Consider the following 16,500-nt stretch of genomic DNA (forward strand, 5'->3'; position numbering starts at 1 on the left):
ATGCCTCTGCACACAATCAACACGCATTATCTCGACAGCCTTGACCCCTGAACACTTAGCTGAATCTTATGCTGTCCTCTTAAAGGATGGAGCCCAAGACTCAGGTGAATTAACCTTAACTGAAACCGAACACACCACTGCTTTTGTCCTGACTAACAGGAAGACAACCATCATGTAAAGTTCACAAGTTTTGTTTTGCTAATTTTTTGCTTTACATCATTTTATTGTTTTTATAATTTTTTTTGATTTCATAATCTTTTTGCTTGCCCATTCCATAAGGGATCTGTCCCCCACAAAAACAACCTTAGCAACATTTCTAACTGATGTTTATGATAGCCATATGTTAAACCCTACTGTGTATGCCACATGTGCCTTGATGTTCCTTTTATCAGTGTCTGATCTTCTGTCTGCAAATACTTGTTTTATTGTAGTTGTTCCTGAAGGAACAAAAGGGAGGAATTGTTGATATTTTCTGGGTTATTAATATAAAAGTTTGATATGTTTACACAAATTACAGTTTACTTTAAAATGATAATTAAAGTGTTTGCCTGCAGTTTTAGCTCTGAGTCTCAGAAAGTATCAATACTTTGTGGAAATGAAAACATTGATACCAGTTTATTTTGTTCATCAATTTTATCATCACTCTTATTAGTCATTTACTTTTTATCACACTCTGTTAAAGCTTATCTAAAACTGTAGCAGATAAACCCCTTCAACATCAGTGTGTGAAACCTTCTAACTTCCGTTTTTCAAACCCAGCTCCAGAACCAGTCACTGACCACAAACGTACTGTCTGTTTTCACTCTGATAAAATGATCAAATGAGCGCCTGTTGTGTCAAAACATGTTACGTGTGAAGGTGTAAAAATGAAGCTGTACTGCTCATGTTTTTTTAAGAACACACAAGAACTCACTTCACTACTCGCTCCCCACGAGATCAGATGCTTCTCTCCCTCCCTCTCCGCTTTGCTGCTCTGTCTGTGAAATTGCTGTGAGACTCTCTTGCATTTCTTCCGAACCATAATTATGGACTTGTTTCGACCAGTTGGTCCCTCATCTCAATTTACAACATTTCTTCGAAGAGAAGACAGGCTTTGGGCGAGCCGATTTACCCTGTTGGCACGTACGCAGCTGGATATCTCATCGACTGGAAGACTTGATGATGTGTCTATCTCTGCTGCCATCTGTGGATTTTAAGGACGCATATTTAATTGGATTTTCAATAACTGGTTCCTGCTTTTTGGATTCAGCTGGTGCTGGTTTTATCTACAATCAAGGAAGTCGTCAGCAGCAAATTTGGACCCGATCACGCTGCTTGCCTTTATGATGGCTTGGTTCATTTCTGGAGTACCCGGACTCAAATGCTTTGGGCTGAATGGATCAGATCTTGGGGATTTTTACTCAGACATGTTTCCATCGGTGTGGCCATGTTAATTTGGACATTTCGGAACCGAGTAGACCGACACAGACTGAAGGTTGATGTCATTAATTTCTGCCTGTCCCCAAAACAACTGTGTGTTTATCTAAATTTTGGTCGCCTTGGCTGTCCTTGAAGGACATCTTATCTAAAGTCGCCTGGAGAAAATGTGATCTGACGCTCACCACCCCCTCCCTGAGGAATTTCCAACTAATAACCAGATGAAACCCCGCTGAAAAAACTTTGTGTCATCATTTCAGGACTCTGGATTCTTATAGAGGTTACCCTTGACCATTTCTCGACATACCTCGAGAATGTTTATGGATCTCACCGGAGGACATTGACTGATTACAGTGACCTTGAGAGCATCTATAAGCGTTGTTGACCACTCTTGTCTCTGATGCAGAATGTCTACGTAAATATGTGCTTGTTTGTGCAAGGTGTTTTTTTTCAATATTAGGTGTTTTTCTCAGCCAAGAAAAAAGTCTGATAGGAATTTTTTTGCCTCCAACTCCTACATGTGTCCAGTTAACCACTGTTTTTGTCTGTCCAAACAGGTCTCACTTGTAAATGAGTCTTCGAGGCTCAATGTGTTTTATCTGTTTAAATAAAGGTTGAATGAATGAAAAAACTCTTGGGCTGCGTTTTAATTTTCATGTGTTCTCCCTTCTGCAGAAGAGAAATAAACCTTGCTACGTGTTTTTTAACGACATTCTCAGTCTGCTAAATTTGATTGAACAACAAAGTTTGATAAAACTCCACACACATAATAGATGCGACTTATATGGCTATTCCACCACCAGGTTTCCTGATCATCCATTCTCTGTCCAGATGACACACCAAGTACCTTCCTACTTGTCTCTCTAATTACTGTTGCTGTAGCAGTCCAGTCATCTGGAAGCTCTTTCTTACCACCCAGAGCCTTTAACAGCTCCTCTCTGAATTTCTCACAACATTCTTCCTTCTTCATCTTCCACCATTTGGTCTTCTTCTCTGATTTGACTCTTTTTCTCTTCTACACACAACAGTCATTCTCCACACAACCATCCGATGCTGTCTGGCCACGCTCTCCCCTGCCACAACCTTACAGTCTCCAATCTCCCTCAGGTTTCCTCTTCTACACAGAATGTAGTCGACCTGCGTACTCCTTCCTCCACTCTTTTAGGTCACTCTATGCTCCTCCCCTCTTTTGGAAATAGGTTACAGCCATTTCCATTCTCTTGGTGAAATCCACCACCATCTGTCCTTCCTGGTTTCTTTCCTTGACACCAAACCTACCCATCACTTCCTCATCCTCTGTTTCCTTCACCAACATGTCCATTCAGGTCTGTTCCCATCACCACTCTCTCCTCCCTGGGAATACTCTCTATCACTTCATCCAGATTTTTTCAAAATGTATCTTTCTCCTCCACATCACATCCAACCTGTGGAGCATAATCACTGACGATGTTTAACTTTAGACCTTCTACTTCTACCTTCAGATACATCACCCTATCTGGCACTCTCTTCACCTCTACTACATTCTTTGTCAACTCCTCCTTCAGGACCACCTCTACTCCATTTCTCTTTCTATCCACACCGTGGTTAAACAGTTTGAACCCTGCTCTAGTGCTGCGAGCCTTGCTGCCCTTCCACTTGGACACATAAAACATCTACCTTCCTTCTCAGCATCATGTCAGCCAGCTCTCTACCTTTGCCTGTCATTGTCCCCACATTTAGAGTTGCAACCCTCAGTCCTACATTCTTCACTTTCCTCTTCTCCTCTGTCTCCTGACACGTTTCCCTCCTCGTGGTCTTCGACTAACAGTAGCACCCTGTTTGTCAACAGCACTGGTGGCGGTCGTTGTTAACCCGGGCCTCGATTGATCCATTATGGTTTCACTTTGATGAACTCTCATTATAGTTTTGGCAAAAGTGTTTTACATTGGATGTCCTTCTTGACACAACCTTCACCGTTTTCCCGGACTTGGGACCAGAACCAGAAACACAGTGACTCGTGTTTCGATTATATCTGTAATTAAATATGAAGTCATGGCTGCTTTAGAATGAAATTTGTTTTCTTAAATCGATGAATGAGACCAGGCTCCCTAGGATTAAATGAATGGCTGTGACACACACACCTTCAACACTTTGGCACAATACAAAACTGAAAATCAGGTTTATCACTTTTTGTTCCTTGTTAGTTCACATTCACTTGCTGAGAGAGAAACTTCAGAGGTTTATAATTTACCAAGTACCTGCAGGTTACTAAGTTTTCTTTTAATGGTTTTCCTTCCACCATGAAAGATGGGAGGTAATATCTGTGTAGTTTCATTGTCTGTCCCTCTGTTAGCAAAATATTCATGACACACTGAACAGATGTTGATCAAACGTTTAGGAGGCGAACATTGGATGAACATGTCCAGCTGATGAACTTTAGAGCCGGTGGCTGCTTCAGTTCATCAATGCTGGTAAACACAAGAGTAACAGTAACAAGTTTACAGTTACTGAGATAAAGTTGTGCCAGTAGCTGAGAGTCATCCCCAACACAGGCTCCGAGGGCCAACCACACATGAAAAGCTTCGTTTAAAGCAGGCCATGTGTTTAATCTCAAGGTTTCAAACCACTGGATTCTTCTTTCTTTTCTGCTCACTTGATATTTGTCCATGAAATTGTTTTTATTGTTTGGTGGAAGAAAAATGTACGCCTCCAGCTTTTCACAGAGTATTTAAAATAAAATTCAAAGTATTTTCCCATGACTGATCATCACACAGACAGACGGTGTGTCTTTGTTTTGTTGTCAACGTCTGTGGCATGTCCTGACTTTCATCCACACATGACAGAAGCGTGTTACACCAGTTCACCAGTTCTCCCCAGTGACTAAATATCCTGAAGGACGTCTTTTTTGACAGAGGTCCAGGAGGTCCAGGAGGTCCAGGAGGTCTTGGAGGTCCAGGAGGTCCAGGAGTTGGTGGAGTTCTGGCTCTTCACGGGTGCGGCAGAAAAACAAACCCAACAACAAAACTCGGTGTCGATGAGTCAGACGTTGAAACCTCCGCCTTGTTGAGGAATGACGGACAAACCTGTTGCTCTCAGAGATCTGGATCTGCGTCGTCGTGTTTGTGGTCAGAGCTGGGAGTGGTGCTGACGAGGCCTCACCTGAGCTCACACCTTTTAGCTGCAGATCAGGAAGCACCGTGCACTGAAGCTGTGTGGACGGACATGATTCAACACCGCTGGAGACGAACTTCAGACAAACCAGTAGGTATCTTTCTTCTGCATGGATGATGCATGTGTTGATTAGTGAGGACAACGAGTTGCTTCAAGTACGTTGATGTGCAGCGCGTGCACAGGAAGTGTTCTCATCTTTCTGTCTTTAAACCTTCACTTGTCATTGTGTGTGTGTGTCCTTGTTTATGCTACTTTGTAAGGCCCATTTTCCCAACTTATACTACATTGTGAGGACCAACTGCTTCTTATGGGGTCCAAAACCCGGGCCCCTTAAGAAGAGGTCTCATTGGTGGGTTAGGGGTAAAGGTCAGGGTTAGGCTAGAGAAATGAATGAAAAATGAATGGAAGTCAATGGAAAGGCCCCATAAAGATAGCAAAATAAATCTGTGTGTGTGTGTGTGTGTGTGTGCGCGGGCTCAGGGATCTGACAGCTGTGCCGTCACTCTGAACATCTGGAGTGTTTCCAGCTCACCTTGTGTGCACGTTGCTCTAAACATGGGAGAATGCAGCTGGACTGGAGCTGCAGGTGTGTCTGTGCTTTTCCACTTAAATGGACACGTTGAAGGACGGGCGCTGGTTTGATTCCCTGGTTGGACCCCAGTTACAAGTTCTGCTGCAGTTACTTCTTGTTTCTGGTCTTCAACTCTGTCTGAACATTTTTCTTTGACTTGATCGTGAGTTCCACAGACGTCCAAACTCAGTGAGGAGAAAACAAGAAGCTCGCTGATAAATAAATATTGACCAAGGTGGTGCAGTGGGACGGTGTGTCACAAAAATCAAAATGTCAGTGCAAAACCCTGTTTGACCAAGGGACTGTTAAAATCTTGTAAGAAGAAAAATAAGTTATAGAGATTTTGTTAGATTTCCAACTAAACCTAAAGAGTTGAAATACAAGACATATAAAAACAAACTGACAACATTAATAAGACAAGCTAAGAAAGATTACTGTAATTTAAAGTAGAGAGAGCAGTGGCGATATGAAAAGAACGTGGAAAATGTTGAATAGTACTGTAAGACCTAATTATACTCATTGTCTGGAAAAACTGTTTTTAAGGGAGAAACAACATCGACTGAAAAAAATAAAGTGGTGAATGAATTTAATTAATTTTTTATAAATAAAGGACCAGGTTTGGCTTCTTCCATTCAAATGATATTCAGGGTGTGCAGGGTGGTGGTAGAATGTCACAGTCAGTGTTTCTTGGAGATACAAGTGAACATGAAATTCTAACTATAGTCAGGAAAAGCAAAACTAAGACATCTGTTGATAGTGATGGAATTAATATGATGATTCTTAAAACAACTATTGACTTTATTATTGAACCATTGACTTATATTTGTAATTTGTCAGTCCAGAGTGGCATATTTCCAGAAAAAAATGAAATTAGCAAAAGTAATTCCAATATTTAAAAATGGTGATAGACATAGTTTTGATAATTATAGACTGGTCTCGGTGCTCCACCAGTTTTCTCAAGTGCTTGAAAAATGGTTTGTCCAGAAACTGGATGGTTATATTGAAAAGAATAACTTGTTGAGTGAGAGTCAATATGGCTTTAGATCAAATAAATCAACATCCCTTGCATTATTAGAACTAAATGAAGAAATTACAGCAGCAATAGAAAGGAAGCATTACACAGTGGGGGTAAGGAAGCATTACACAGTGGGGGTGTTTACTGATTTAAGAAAAGCCTTTGATACAGTCGATCACACTTTATTACTTTCCAAATTACAAGATTATGAGATAAGAGGGATGGGTCATAACTGGTTGAGTAGTTATTTGTCTAACCAAAAACAATTTATACAGCTAGGAAATGAAAAATCTGATCTTCAAAATATAAAATGTGGAGTCCCTCAAGGTTCAGTGCTAGGACCAAAGCTTTTTCTTTTGTATATCAATGACATTTGTGAAGTGTCTAAAACGTTACAAATCATCCTGTTCGCAGATGATACAAATTAATTTTGTTCTGGGAATGACGTAAAAACATTATAGAATGTTTGGCCAGTGAGATGTCTAAACTTAACGAGTGGTTTAAATACAACAAATGATCAATAAACTGGAATAAAACAAAATTCATGATTTTTGGTGACAGAAAAATAGATAATTCTATTATAATGTCTATAGATGATAATCAAGTTGAACGAGTACATGAAGTTAAATTTTTAGGGGTTGTTTTAGATCATAAACTTAACTGGAAATCTCATAAAATATATAAAACTAAAACTATGCAAAAGTATTGGACTTCTAAATAAAGTAAAACATGTCTTAGAACTATCAACACTCCAGACATTATATTGTTCATTTGTTGTTCCATATGTGACTTATTGTATAGAGGTATGGGGCAACACATATAAACCAACACTAAACCGTTGTCTGTCTTACAAAAGAAAGTTATGAGAGTTTTATATAAAGTGAACACTAGAGAACACATAAATTGTTTATTCAGTCAAATATCTTGAAACTCAGGGATCTGGTTCGTTTAAAAATGCTCTTTGTTGTGTTTAAAGCTAGAAAGAGATTATTGCCATTTAATTTACAAAAGTTCTTTTTCTTAAGTTCATGTGATAGAAATACCAGAAGGAAGTATGATTTCAAAAGTAAAACTGTGCGTACTACTTTAAAACAAATGTGCATTTCGGTGCACGGAGTAAAACTATGGAACAGTTTGGATGAGGAGTTAAAAATGCTCGACAATAAACCAATTCAAAACTCTTCATAAAAAAATACTGATTAACTCTTGTACACTTTGAAGTTGTTAATGAGAAGAGTGATAATTTGTTCTGCATGTTGTTGTTGTTGTTATATTGTTTGCAACTTGTTTTGTTCATTTAATGAACACGGCCATGACATGTTTGTGATTATTGAGAAAGGGGGCAGGTCTATACTAGATCTTCTCCCTGCTCGTCCTTCACTCGTGTAAATAAGTGTTGTCAGAGAATGGGTTTGTAAACTGATGATATTATTTTGAATCGAGTGAATAAATTAATTGATTGATTGATTGATTGAGGTTGGAGAAGGTGAGCCTGTGACTGGAAGGTCGCTGGTTCAACTCCCCTACTGACAACATCTAAATGTGGATAGGAAAGGTGAAGCACCCACACCTGCCTCCACCCTAATTTTTTCATTTACTCTTTATTTATCCAGGTTAGTCTCAATGAGTCAGGGAACTCATTTTCAAGAGAGATCTGTGTTTGGGAGCAGATGGTGGGGGTTAAGGGCCTTGCTCAAGGGCCCAGAGTGGGGCAAATGAGCGTGGAGACAGGTGTAGGTGTTTCACCTTTTCCACCCACATTTTGACATTGACGGTACCGGCAGTTGAACCCGCGACTTTCTGAAGACAAGACCATCTTCTCTAATGTCTGTGCCACCACTCCACACCCTGGGCCCTTGAGCAAGACCCTTAACCCCCACCATCTGCTCCCCTGGGCACCCTAGATGGAGCTCTATGCTCCACTCAGAGGCTGTGGTAGCTCCGTGTCTGTGTTTGAGTCAGGAAGAACATCTGGAGTAAAAACAACCTCCAAGTCTTCATGTGAGTTAGTTCACTGTGGAGACCCTGAAGAAGGAGCAGCTGGAAGAAGAAACACTGACCAAGCTTGTTGAGTACTTTGTGAGCATGCATCAGGATATTTGTGAGACACGTGCACATGACTTTAGTTTTCAGTAGTTTATATGAAATTATTGTTAGAAACATGAATGACTGAAACAAATTGGATTCATGATGACAACTGTTTTTTGCTGTTTGGCTGGTGAATTCTGGATTGTCTATAAATTAATGTGGATGTGTTGAAGCTCGGCAGCACTCAGACTGAATTATGTGCAGCTGCAGCAGGGAGCTGGAGCAGCTGTTATCAGGACTGTGAACTCTCTAGCAGCCCACATGAAGGTGGGAATAACCTTGGAGAAGCTGTGAGTTTGACTTTAAGGAATCAGTTCAGCTGTTTGGAGTTCCATCAATCATTCATTCAACCTTTATTTAGACAGGTAAATCCCATTGAGCCTCGAGGACTCATTTACAAGAGAGACCTGAAAAAAAAAAAAAAAACAGATAGATTCTAAGGCAAATGTAGAAACCTAAAAACAGGAACATGTCAGCATTGGTCCCTGCCAGGAGTCCAACAGATTCTTAAAGACACTTAGAGAGGTCAAAGGTCGAGAGCTTCAGATGTTTTTACAAGATATTCCAGGAAACAGGAGCGGAGCAGGAGAAGGTCCTTTTGTCTAGTTCAGTCCTCACTGAGGGAACACTGCAGGTAATGATGTCCTGAGAGCGCACTCTGTAGCTGCACTCACGCAGAGACATGTAGGAGGAGATGTATGAAGGTAGCAGACCAGGAAGTGATTTAAAGATGAAAATGTACCAGTGAGAGAGTCTGTGTGAAGTTACTGGTGACCAGTTAACCAGTGAATACTGGGTGCAGTGGTGGGTACGGTAGTTACAGCCAGTTATGAATCTTAGTGCACCATGATAGACAGCATCCAACATCTGCAGCATCCAACATCTGCAGGGTTCTTGTAGGAGCGTTCATGTAAATAATGTCACCGTAATCAATGGAGGGAAGGAAAGTCACAGATACAAGGTGTTTCCTAACATTCAGAGTTAGACAGGATCTGTTTCTGAAAAAGAAACCCAGTTTAACTTTCAGTTTCTTTATCAAGTTTTCCACGTGGAGCTTAAAAGAAAGATGTGAGTCGACCAAGATACCCAAATATTTATAGGAATCAACAAACTCAATGGGGACACCTTTTGAGGATAAAATCAGAGGAAGAACTGCTGGGACCAACTTCCTATTTGAAAAAAGCATCCCTTTGGTTTTGTCGGCATTTAGGACAAGTTTGAGGCGGAACAAATCAGTCTGGATGATGTTAAATGTCACCTCTTATCTGGACAATGGCTGGGGGGGTGGGGGGTGGGGGGTGGGGGCTCTGGACTATGCTACGACTTTCCCTTAAACTTCAACATCTTCCGGCCTGTATGTTCATGTATCACGTCTGTTTATGTTTCTTTGCTGTGGTTCTTTGTTTGATGCCTCACATGGTGCCCTGTCCAGGACACGGTGTGAGATCTTTTATTTTTTATTCCGTCTCTCCTCATGTTTTCTTTCCTTTTATCATCTAAGCAAAATATTATTCTGAATAAGAATAAGAGGCCGCGCTTTTATAGCAGCAGCTTTGTGCACTCCGCCCGTCTTTAGACGACTGTACGTGCACGTTCTCGTTGTATCTCGGTGCAATGATAAAGTTTATTCTGATTCTGACCATCTCTGAGCAGTTTCAAAATAAATCCAGACAGAAAACTACCAACATTTAAATTTTATTGTGAAATGACAACAAAAGTGAAACTCTGTAAATGTAAACGGTTTTCTTGATGCACATCAGCAACATCTGGATGTTCTTTGTTGCTCTTTCTTTGTAAAAATGACTGAAGCTGTTTATTTTCTCAGCAGCAGCTGAGTTCAATGCTTGTTAGAAGCCACAGATCTGATCTGCCACTGACGGATCAGTTTTAATAAGTGACTCAAAGACCAGCTAGTTATCCAACATGGACCATATGTGGCCCACAGGCCTTAACTTTAATACGAACGCTGTACTGTAGTTCAAATACCAAGCACTCCATTTCAGGTATGAGTGAACACCTGAGGGAAAACTCCAGCATGTCCTCGGACCTGAGGGTGCTTCTTCTGGGGAACATTGGATGTGGGAAGACGTCGTCAGCGGACACCATCCTGGGCCGGGTGTCTCTCGCCTCCGCCGACGTCGACTCTCGGAGCTGCCGGCTGCGGCAGGGCCTCAGTGAGGGCCGGAGCGTGAGCCTGGTGGAGGCTCCCAGGTGGTACTGGAACGGCTGCAAGATGGAAGACGGCGTCAGAAAGGAGACGCAGCGGGCGATGACGCTGCTCGCACCGGGCCCGCACGCCGTTCTGCTGCTGGTGCCCGTCAGCCAGTTCACAGAGGTTCGTCATGCACATGACTCAAATACTTTATCAATACTTTGTTATCAGATAGGCATCAATATTCATCCATGAAGTTTGTTCCTCCTGGTGTTTCCCCAGATGGAGGGTCGGGTTCCTGCAGAGCTGGGAGAGTTGTTTGGGAAGGAGATCCTGGATCACACGGTGGTGCTGCTCACCTGTGGAGACTACCTGATGGGACAAACAGCTGAGGTCAGTTCTGGTGATAACGTCCAACCCAAAATGTGAAAAGTATCAAATTAGCTTTTCAGTAAAACATCCTGCTCGTCCTGTAGCCGTGAAATGTTTCATCAGTCTGCTCCTTCTTCCTCCGTTCATACGTTGCTGCAGTTTGAAATCACTCGGTTCAGGTCGGGTCAGTTAAGACGGGATGAGCACTTTTAAACGACCAGTTGTTCCACAGGAGTACCTGCAGAGAGAACACCCCGGCCTGAGGCAGATGATCGAGCGCTGTGGGGGGGGGTACCACGTCTTCAACAACCGCCAGCGACAGGACAGAGAGCAGGTCCAGGAGCTGCTGCAGAAGGTAATAAAATAATGACCTCGTCCACGCCGAGGTCACTTGTCCTCCAGCTGAAGCAGAGAACGTCTCGCAGGACTGAAAGTCACATCCAGCTGCTCAAACAGCTGGTTCTGAAAACAAGAAACACGTTTACTGCTGCAGCACCGGAAACTGTTCTTTGAACGTGTGTCTGTCAGCAGGTGGTGGGAACAGGGCTGGGTACCGTTCAAAAAAATTTGGTACCACTGTCGGTACCTTCACTTCAGTGTCGGTTCCTGGACGGTTCTTTTTTCGGTACCAATTTTATGATTAATATTAATTCTAACAGAATAAACTTGCGTTACACATTACAGTACAGATCGTGAGTTTTATTTTTTAACTTTGGTATTTGTCCATTCCAAGCAGTTTTCTTACATAAACAAATAATTTCCAGTTCAAAGACCAGTTTCAAACCAGTGACACGTCAGTGTCTAATGCTCACTGCTTCACACTGAGGACCTTTTCACTGAACAGTTCTTCTTCAGAAACATCAACATGTCTGTTTTCCCTGGACACAAACCAGCTGCTCCTGGCTGATGGTGTCTCCAGCAGTAGAACATGTTCACTCTGAGGCTGTAGATGATGCTTGTTGCACACACAGATACCTGGTTGTCAGTTTCACATATTGTCCCTCACATCCCACCAGCAGGTCACTGGATTTACTGAGGTAGGGTTGATGCAGACTTCTGCACCTCTGTGTCTCTGCCTGAATCTTCTCTGTGGTTCTCTGGGGTTCAGGGCTCTGATCATCTCCCTAATTGACATGAGAACATCAACAATGACATGGTTGTGTTGTTATTGATCAAAAACCATTATCTAGGCTGAGAGATACTGGTTTAACTGGTCAACAAAATCCTTTACAGTTTACTTACCTCCAACATGCAGCCTCCACTGTAGAAAAAGCAGCAAACTTTAACAACAAAGTTTGTGACTGTCCTGTGGCCCCCACCTCACTTTTATTTTGTCTGTCCTCCTCACATCAGGGTCAGAACCTCCTGTGAGCAGAACATGAACATCAGATGAACTGTTTAAGCAGCTGACCTGATGGATGAGCACACGTTTACAAGCTTCATCTGTTACTGTCAATCTTTAGTTAGCTTCTGATTTAAATATATACAGTATCCATGAAATAAAGCTCCACACTAATATCTTAAAGTTAGTGTTACATGGATCTAGTTTAACTCTCAGCGATGCACGTGTTCAGCTGCAGTAACGTTACCAAATGTAAACTCACCAGCTGAAACAGACACAGCTCCGTCCTCGGATGAAGCAGAGTCCGGTCGTGCAGATGTTGAATCAGGCCGTTCAGGCTCCAACACCCACAGACTGACTCTCTCTTTTCAGACAAACATGGAGCAACTTTATGCTCTTAAATTCTGTGCACGGTCAAGCGCTGCAGATTAAGACTTGCCTTAGAACCCACGTGACCCCGCCTGTGTTTCTCCTGCGTTGCAGCTCTGTCATTGGCTGTAACGTGACACGTGGTTGAAACCACGTGTCACGTTACAGCCAATCACCGAAACTTGAGACCGAAAGAAGAGGCGTGTTTTGATCCATACACCGACCGAAGCAGGTCGGTCGGTACCATAAAAGAACCGAAGTTCAGTACTCAGCCCCAGGTGGGAAACATCAAACGTGAAAGTTTAGGAATCTGATCTTATCTCTTCTTCAAGGTCAAAATGAGACTGTGCTTTGACCTTTAGTCTGTAATGGATTATGACAACTTTATTGTCCCCCGTCATGGAGCCAAGACGGAAACTGGAGACATGTCTATCCATCTGTCCATCTGTCCGTCTGTCCATCTGTCCATCTGTCCATCTGTCCGTCTGTCCATTAATACTTAAACAACAAGAATTACACATAGTGCTGCAGTGATTGATAATGTTTTTATAACGTAAAAGATGTCGAGGTGATGAGAGGATATTGATGACTGATATAAGTGATCATTTGACAGTTTATGCAATTTGTAAAAATTACCAACGCAGTAAAAAAAAGTAGCAACAGTGAAGAGGAAAATGATAATTGCATTAAAAAAACAAGTTTTGGATAAATTGAAAGATGATTTGAAAAAACACAAGTGGAAGGATGTTGATGATGTAAACAGAGTGTTTGATGTGTTTATGAATATGTTGGGAACTCTGTATGAAAAGAATTGTTTGCAAAAAAACTGTGTTAAGAGAAATGTTGTTAATAAACCATGAACTAAGAACAAAAGAAGCAGAAAAAGATACAAGAAGTACAAAACAAACTGGTATGATTATAAGAAACATAAGAAAGAATATTATAGTGACTTACTAAGCAAAAGTAAGAGAGATATGAAAGTAACATGGAGAGTAATAAATAGTGTTTTGACAAATCATGAAGTACGATCAGGTATTTCACAGTATTTTGTAAAAGATGACAAAAAAATCTACGATAAAATGAAATAGTAAATGAATTCAATGAATATTATGTGAATGTTGGTCCAAGTCTTGCAGCTAAAATACCAAATGTAAATAAAGATGTGAGTCATGGGTCGGACCAACAGCATTTTTCTCTGAGACGCTGATGAAGAAGAAATACTGAGGATTGTAAAAAATCTTACAGATGAAAGATCAAAAGACTGCATGGACATGATGTTTGTAAAGGATATAATGAGTTATGTTATTGAACCATTTACATATTTATGTAATTTATCATTTTCAACAGGAACATTTCCAGAAAATATGAAAATATCAAAGATAGTTCCTCTTTATAAGAATGCTGAGAAATGTGTGTTCACTAATTGACACAAGTGACCTCACCATTCTCCTTGAAAAACTGAATATGCGTTAGAGGATTCGCACTACAGGGTCTGTCCAGTTATTTGAATTATAGGAGACCGTTTGTACAGGTAAACGATGTAAGATCAGAATTTTGTGTTAATGGATGTGGAGTCCCTCAAGGCTCTGTGTTGGGACCAAAGTTGTTTATTTTGTATGTGAATGATGTGGATGATGGGTCAGGGCTTTTGAAGTGTTTTATTTGCAGATGATACCACTTTTTTTTTGTTCGGGTGAAGATATTGAACGGATGTTAGAGATGATACAGGCAGAATTCATAAAAATACAAACTTGGTTTCAACTTAATAAATTATAATTAAATTTGGAAAACACAAACTACATGATATTTAATAATAGAAATAAAATTATCAAAGTCCCATTTAAAACTGACAGCATTGAAATTCATAGAATTAATGAAATAAAACTTTGGGAGTTGTTATTGATGAGAAGCTGACGTAAAAATCTCATGTAAATTACTTAAGAATTAAAAAGCAAAATCAATTGTATTATTGTATAAAGTTAAGAAGTTTTTGAATGACAAAGCTTTGTATATATTGTATAATGTAATGATTGTTCCATATTTAATCTATTATATTAAAGTTTGGGGAAAAGCATGCAAAACAATTACAAACCCTATTTTTATTTTACAAAAATTAAAACAGAAAAACAGAAAACAGTTTTTTAGAACAGTCAAGAGGTCAAATGTATTTTCTCTTATTCAATTCAATTCAGTTTATTTATAAAGCTCCAAATCACAACCAAGTTGTCTCAGAGACTTTACAGGAACATTCACATAATTAGTAAAGTTCTCTATCTGAGGAATCCAGCAGACAAGATGAATCTTGGCTTCGTTGCAGTCTCCCATCCTGAGCAAGCACAGTGGAGACAGTGGAAAGAAAAACTCCCTTTAACAGGAAGAAACCTCCAGCAGAACCAGCTCAGGACAAGAGACCATCTGCTTTGACCGGCTGGTTGAGAGGACAGGAAGGAGAGACAGACGAACACAGAATGGTAGGTCCAGGTATAGGTCCAGGCATAGGTCCAGATATAGGTCCAGGTCCAGGTATAGGTCCAGGTCCAGATATAGGTCCAGGTCCAGATATAGGTCCAGGTCCAGCTATAGGTCCAGGTCCAGATATAGGTCTAGGTTCAGATATAGGTCCAGGTCCAGGTATAGGTCCAGGTCCAGGTATAGGTCCAGGTCCAGATATAGGTCCAGGTATAGGTCCAGGTCCAGATACAGGTCCAGGTCCAGATATAGGTCCAGGTCCAGGTATAGGTCCAGGTCCAGATATAAGTCCAGGTCCAGATATAGGTCCAGGTCCAGGTATAGGTCCAGGTCCAGGTCCAGATACAGGTCCAGGTCCAGATATAGGTCCAGGTCCAGATATAGATCCAGGTCCAGGTATAGGTCCAGGTCCAGATATAGGTCCAGGTTCAGATATAGGTCCAGGTTCAGATATAGGTCCAGGTCCAGATATAGGTCCAGGTCCAGATATAGGTCCAGGTCCAGATATAGGTCCAGGTCCAGATATAGGTCCAGGTCCAGTTATAGGTCCAGGTCCAGATATAGGTCCAGGTCCAGATATAGGTCCAGGTCCAGATATAGGTCCAGGTCCAGGTATAGGTCCAGGTCCAGATATAAGTCCAGGTCCAGATATAGGTCCAGGTCCAGATATAGGTCCAGGTCCAGATATAGGTCCAGGTCCAGATATAGGTCCAGGTCCAGATATAAGTCCAGGTCCAGATATAAGTCCAGGTCCAGATATAGGTCCAGGTCCAGGTATAGGTCCAGGTCCAGGTCCAGATATAGGTCCAGGTGAACCTGAAAGACAAAAAACATGTTAATGATAGAAAAAATAATTACAAATACAAACCAGGTTGAGCAGAGTAAGTAAAGACAGTAGCAGAGTGAAAATTGTGGTCAGTTTGTCCTCCAGCAGTCTAAGCCTATAGCAGCAGAACTAAGGAACAGCTCAGGAAACCCAAGCTGACCCTAACTATAGGATTTATCAAAAAGGAAAGTCTTAATCCTAGTTTTAAAACTGGACAATGTGTCAGTCTCATGGACAGAAACTGGAAGTTGGTTCCACAAGAGAGGAGCCTGAGAACTGAAAGATCTTCCTCCCATTCTGTTTTTGTAAACTCTAGGAACCACGAGTAAACCTGCAGTCTGAGAGTGAAGTGCTCTGTTAGGAAAATATGGAACAATAAGATGTGTAATATAAGATGGAGCTAGGTTGTTGAGGACTTTGTAGGTTAGAAGTAAGATTTTGAATTCTATTCTGGATTTGACAGGGAGCCAATGGAGAGAAGCTAAAACTGGAGAGATATGATCTCTCCCAGTAACTCCAGTTAAGACTCTGGCAGCAGCATTTTGGATCAACTGAAGATGTTTTAAAGAAGTATTTGGACACCCAGATAATAAACCATTGCAATAGTCCAGTCTAGACGGGACAAATGCATGGACCAGTTTTTCTGCATCATCTTTAGATCAGATGTTTCTAATGTTAGTGATATTACGCAGGTGGAAGAAGGAGGTTCTAGTAACGTTTTTAATGTGGG

General features: G+C 41.2%; 1 protein-coding gene across 1 annotated transcript in view; it reads left to right on the top strand.

Annotated features, from left to right (window-relative positions):
- The first annotated feature begins 10,473 nt into the window (after positions 1-10,473).
- The window catches only part of LOC119430355, a 25,528-nt gene continuing 19,501 nt past the window's right edge, over positions 10,474-16,500 (top strand). The window contains exons 1-3 of the mRNA XM_037697761.1: positions 10,474-10,575; positions 10,675-10,785; positions 10,997-11,119. Coding sequence (XP_037553689.1) covers positions 10,474-10,575; positions 10,675-10,785; positions 10,997-11,119 — 336 coding nt within the window. The remainder of the gene's footprint in view (positions 10,576-10,674; positions 10,786-10,996; positions 11,120-16,500) is intronic.

Source organism: Nematolebias whitei, chromosome 3 (genome assembly GCF_014905685.2).
Source record: "Nematolebias whitei isolate Nwh7 chromosome 3, NemWhi1, whole genome shotgun sequence".
Taxonomy (NCBI): Eukaryota; Metazoa; Chordata; class Actinopteri; order Cyprinodontiformes; family Rivulidae; genus Nematolebias; species Nematolebias whitei.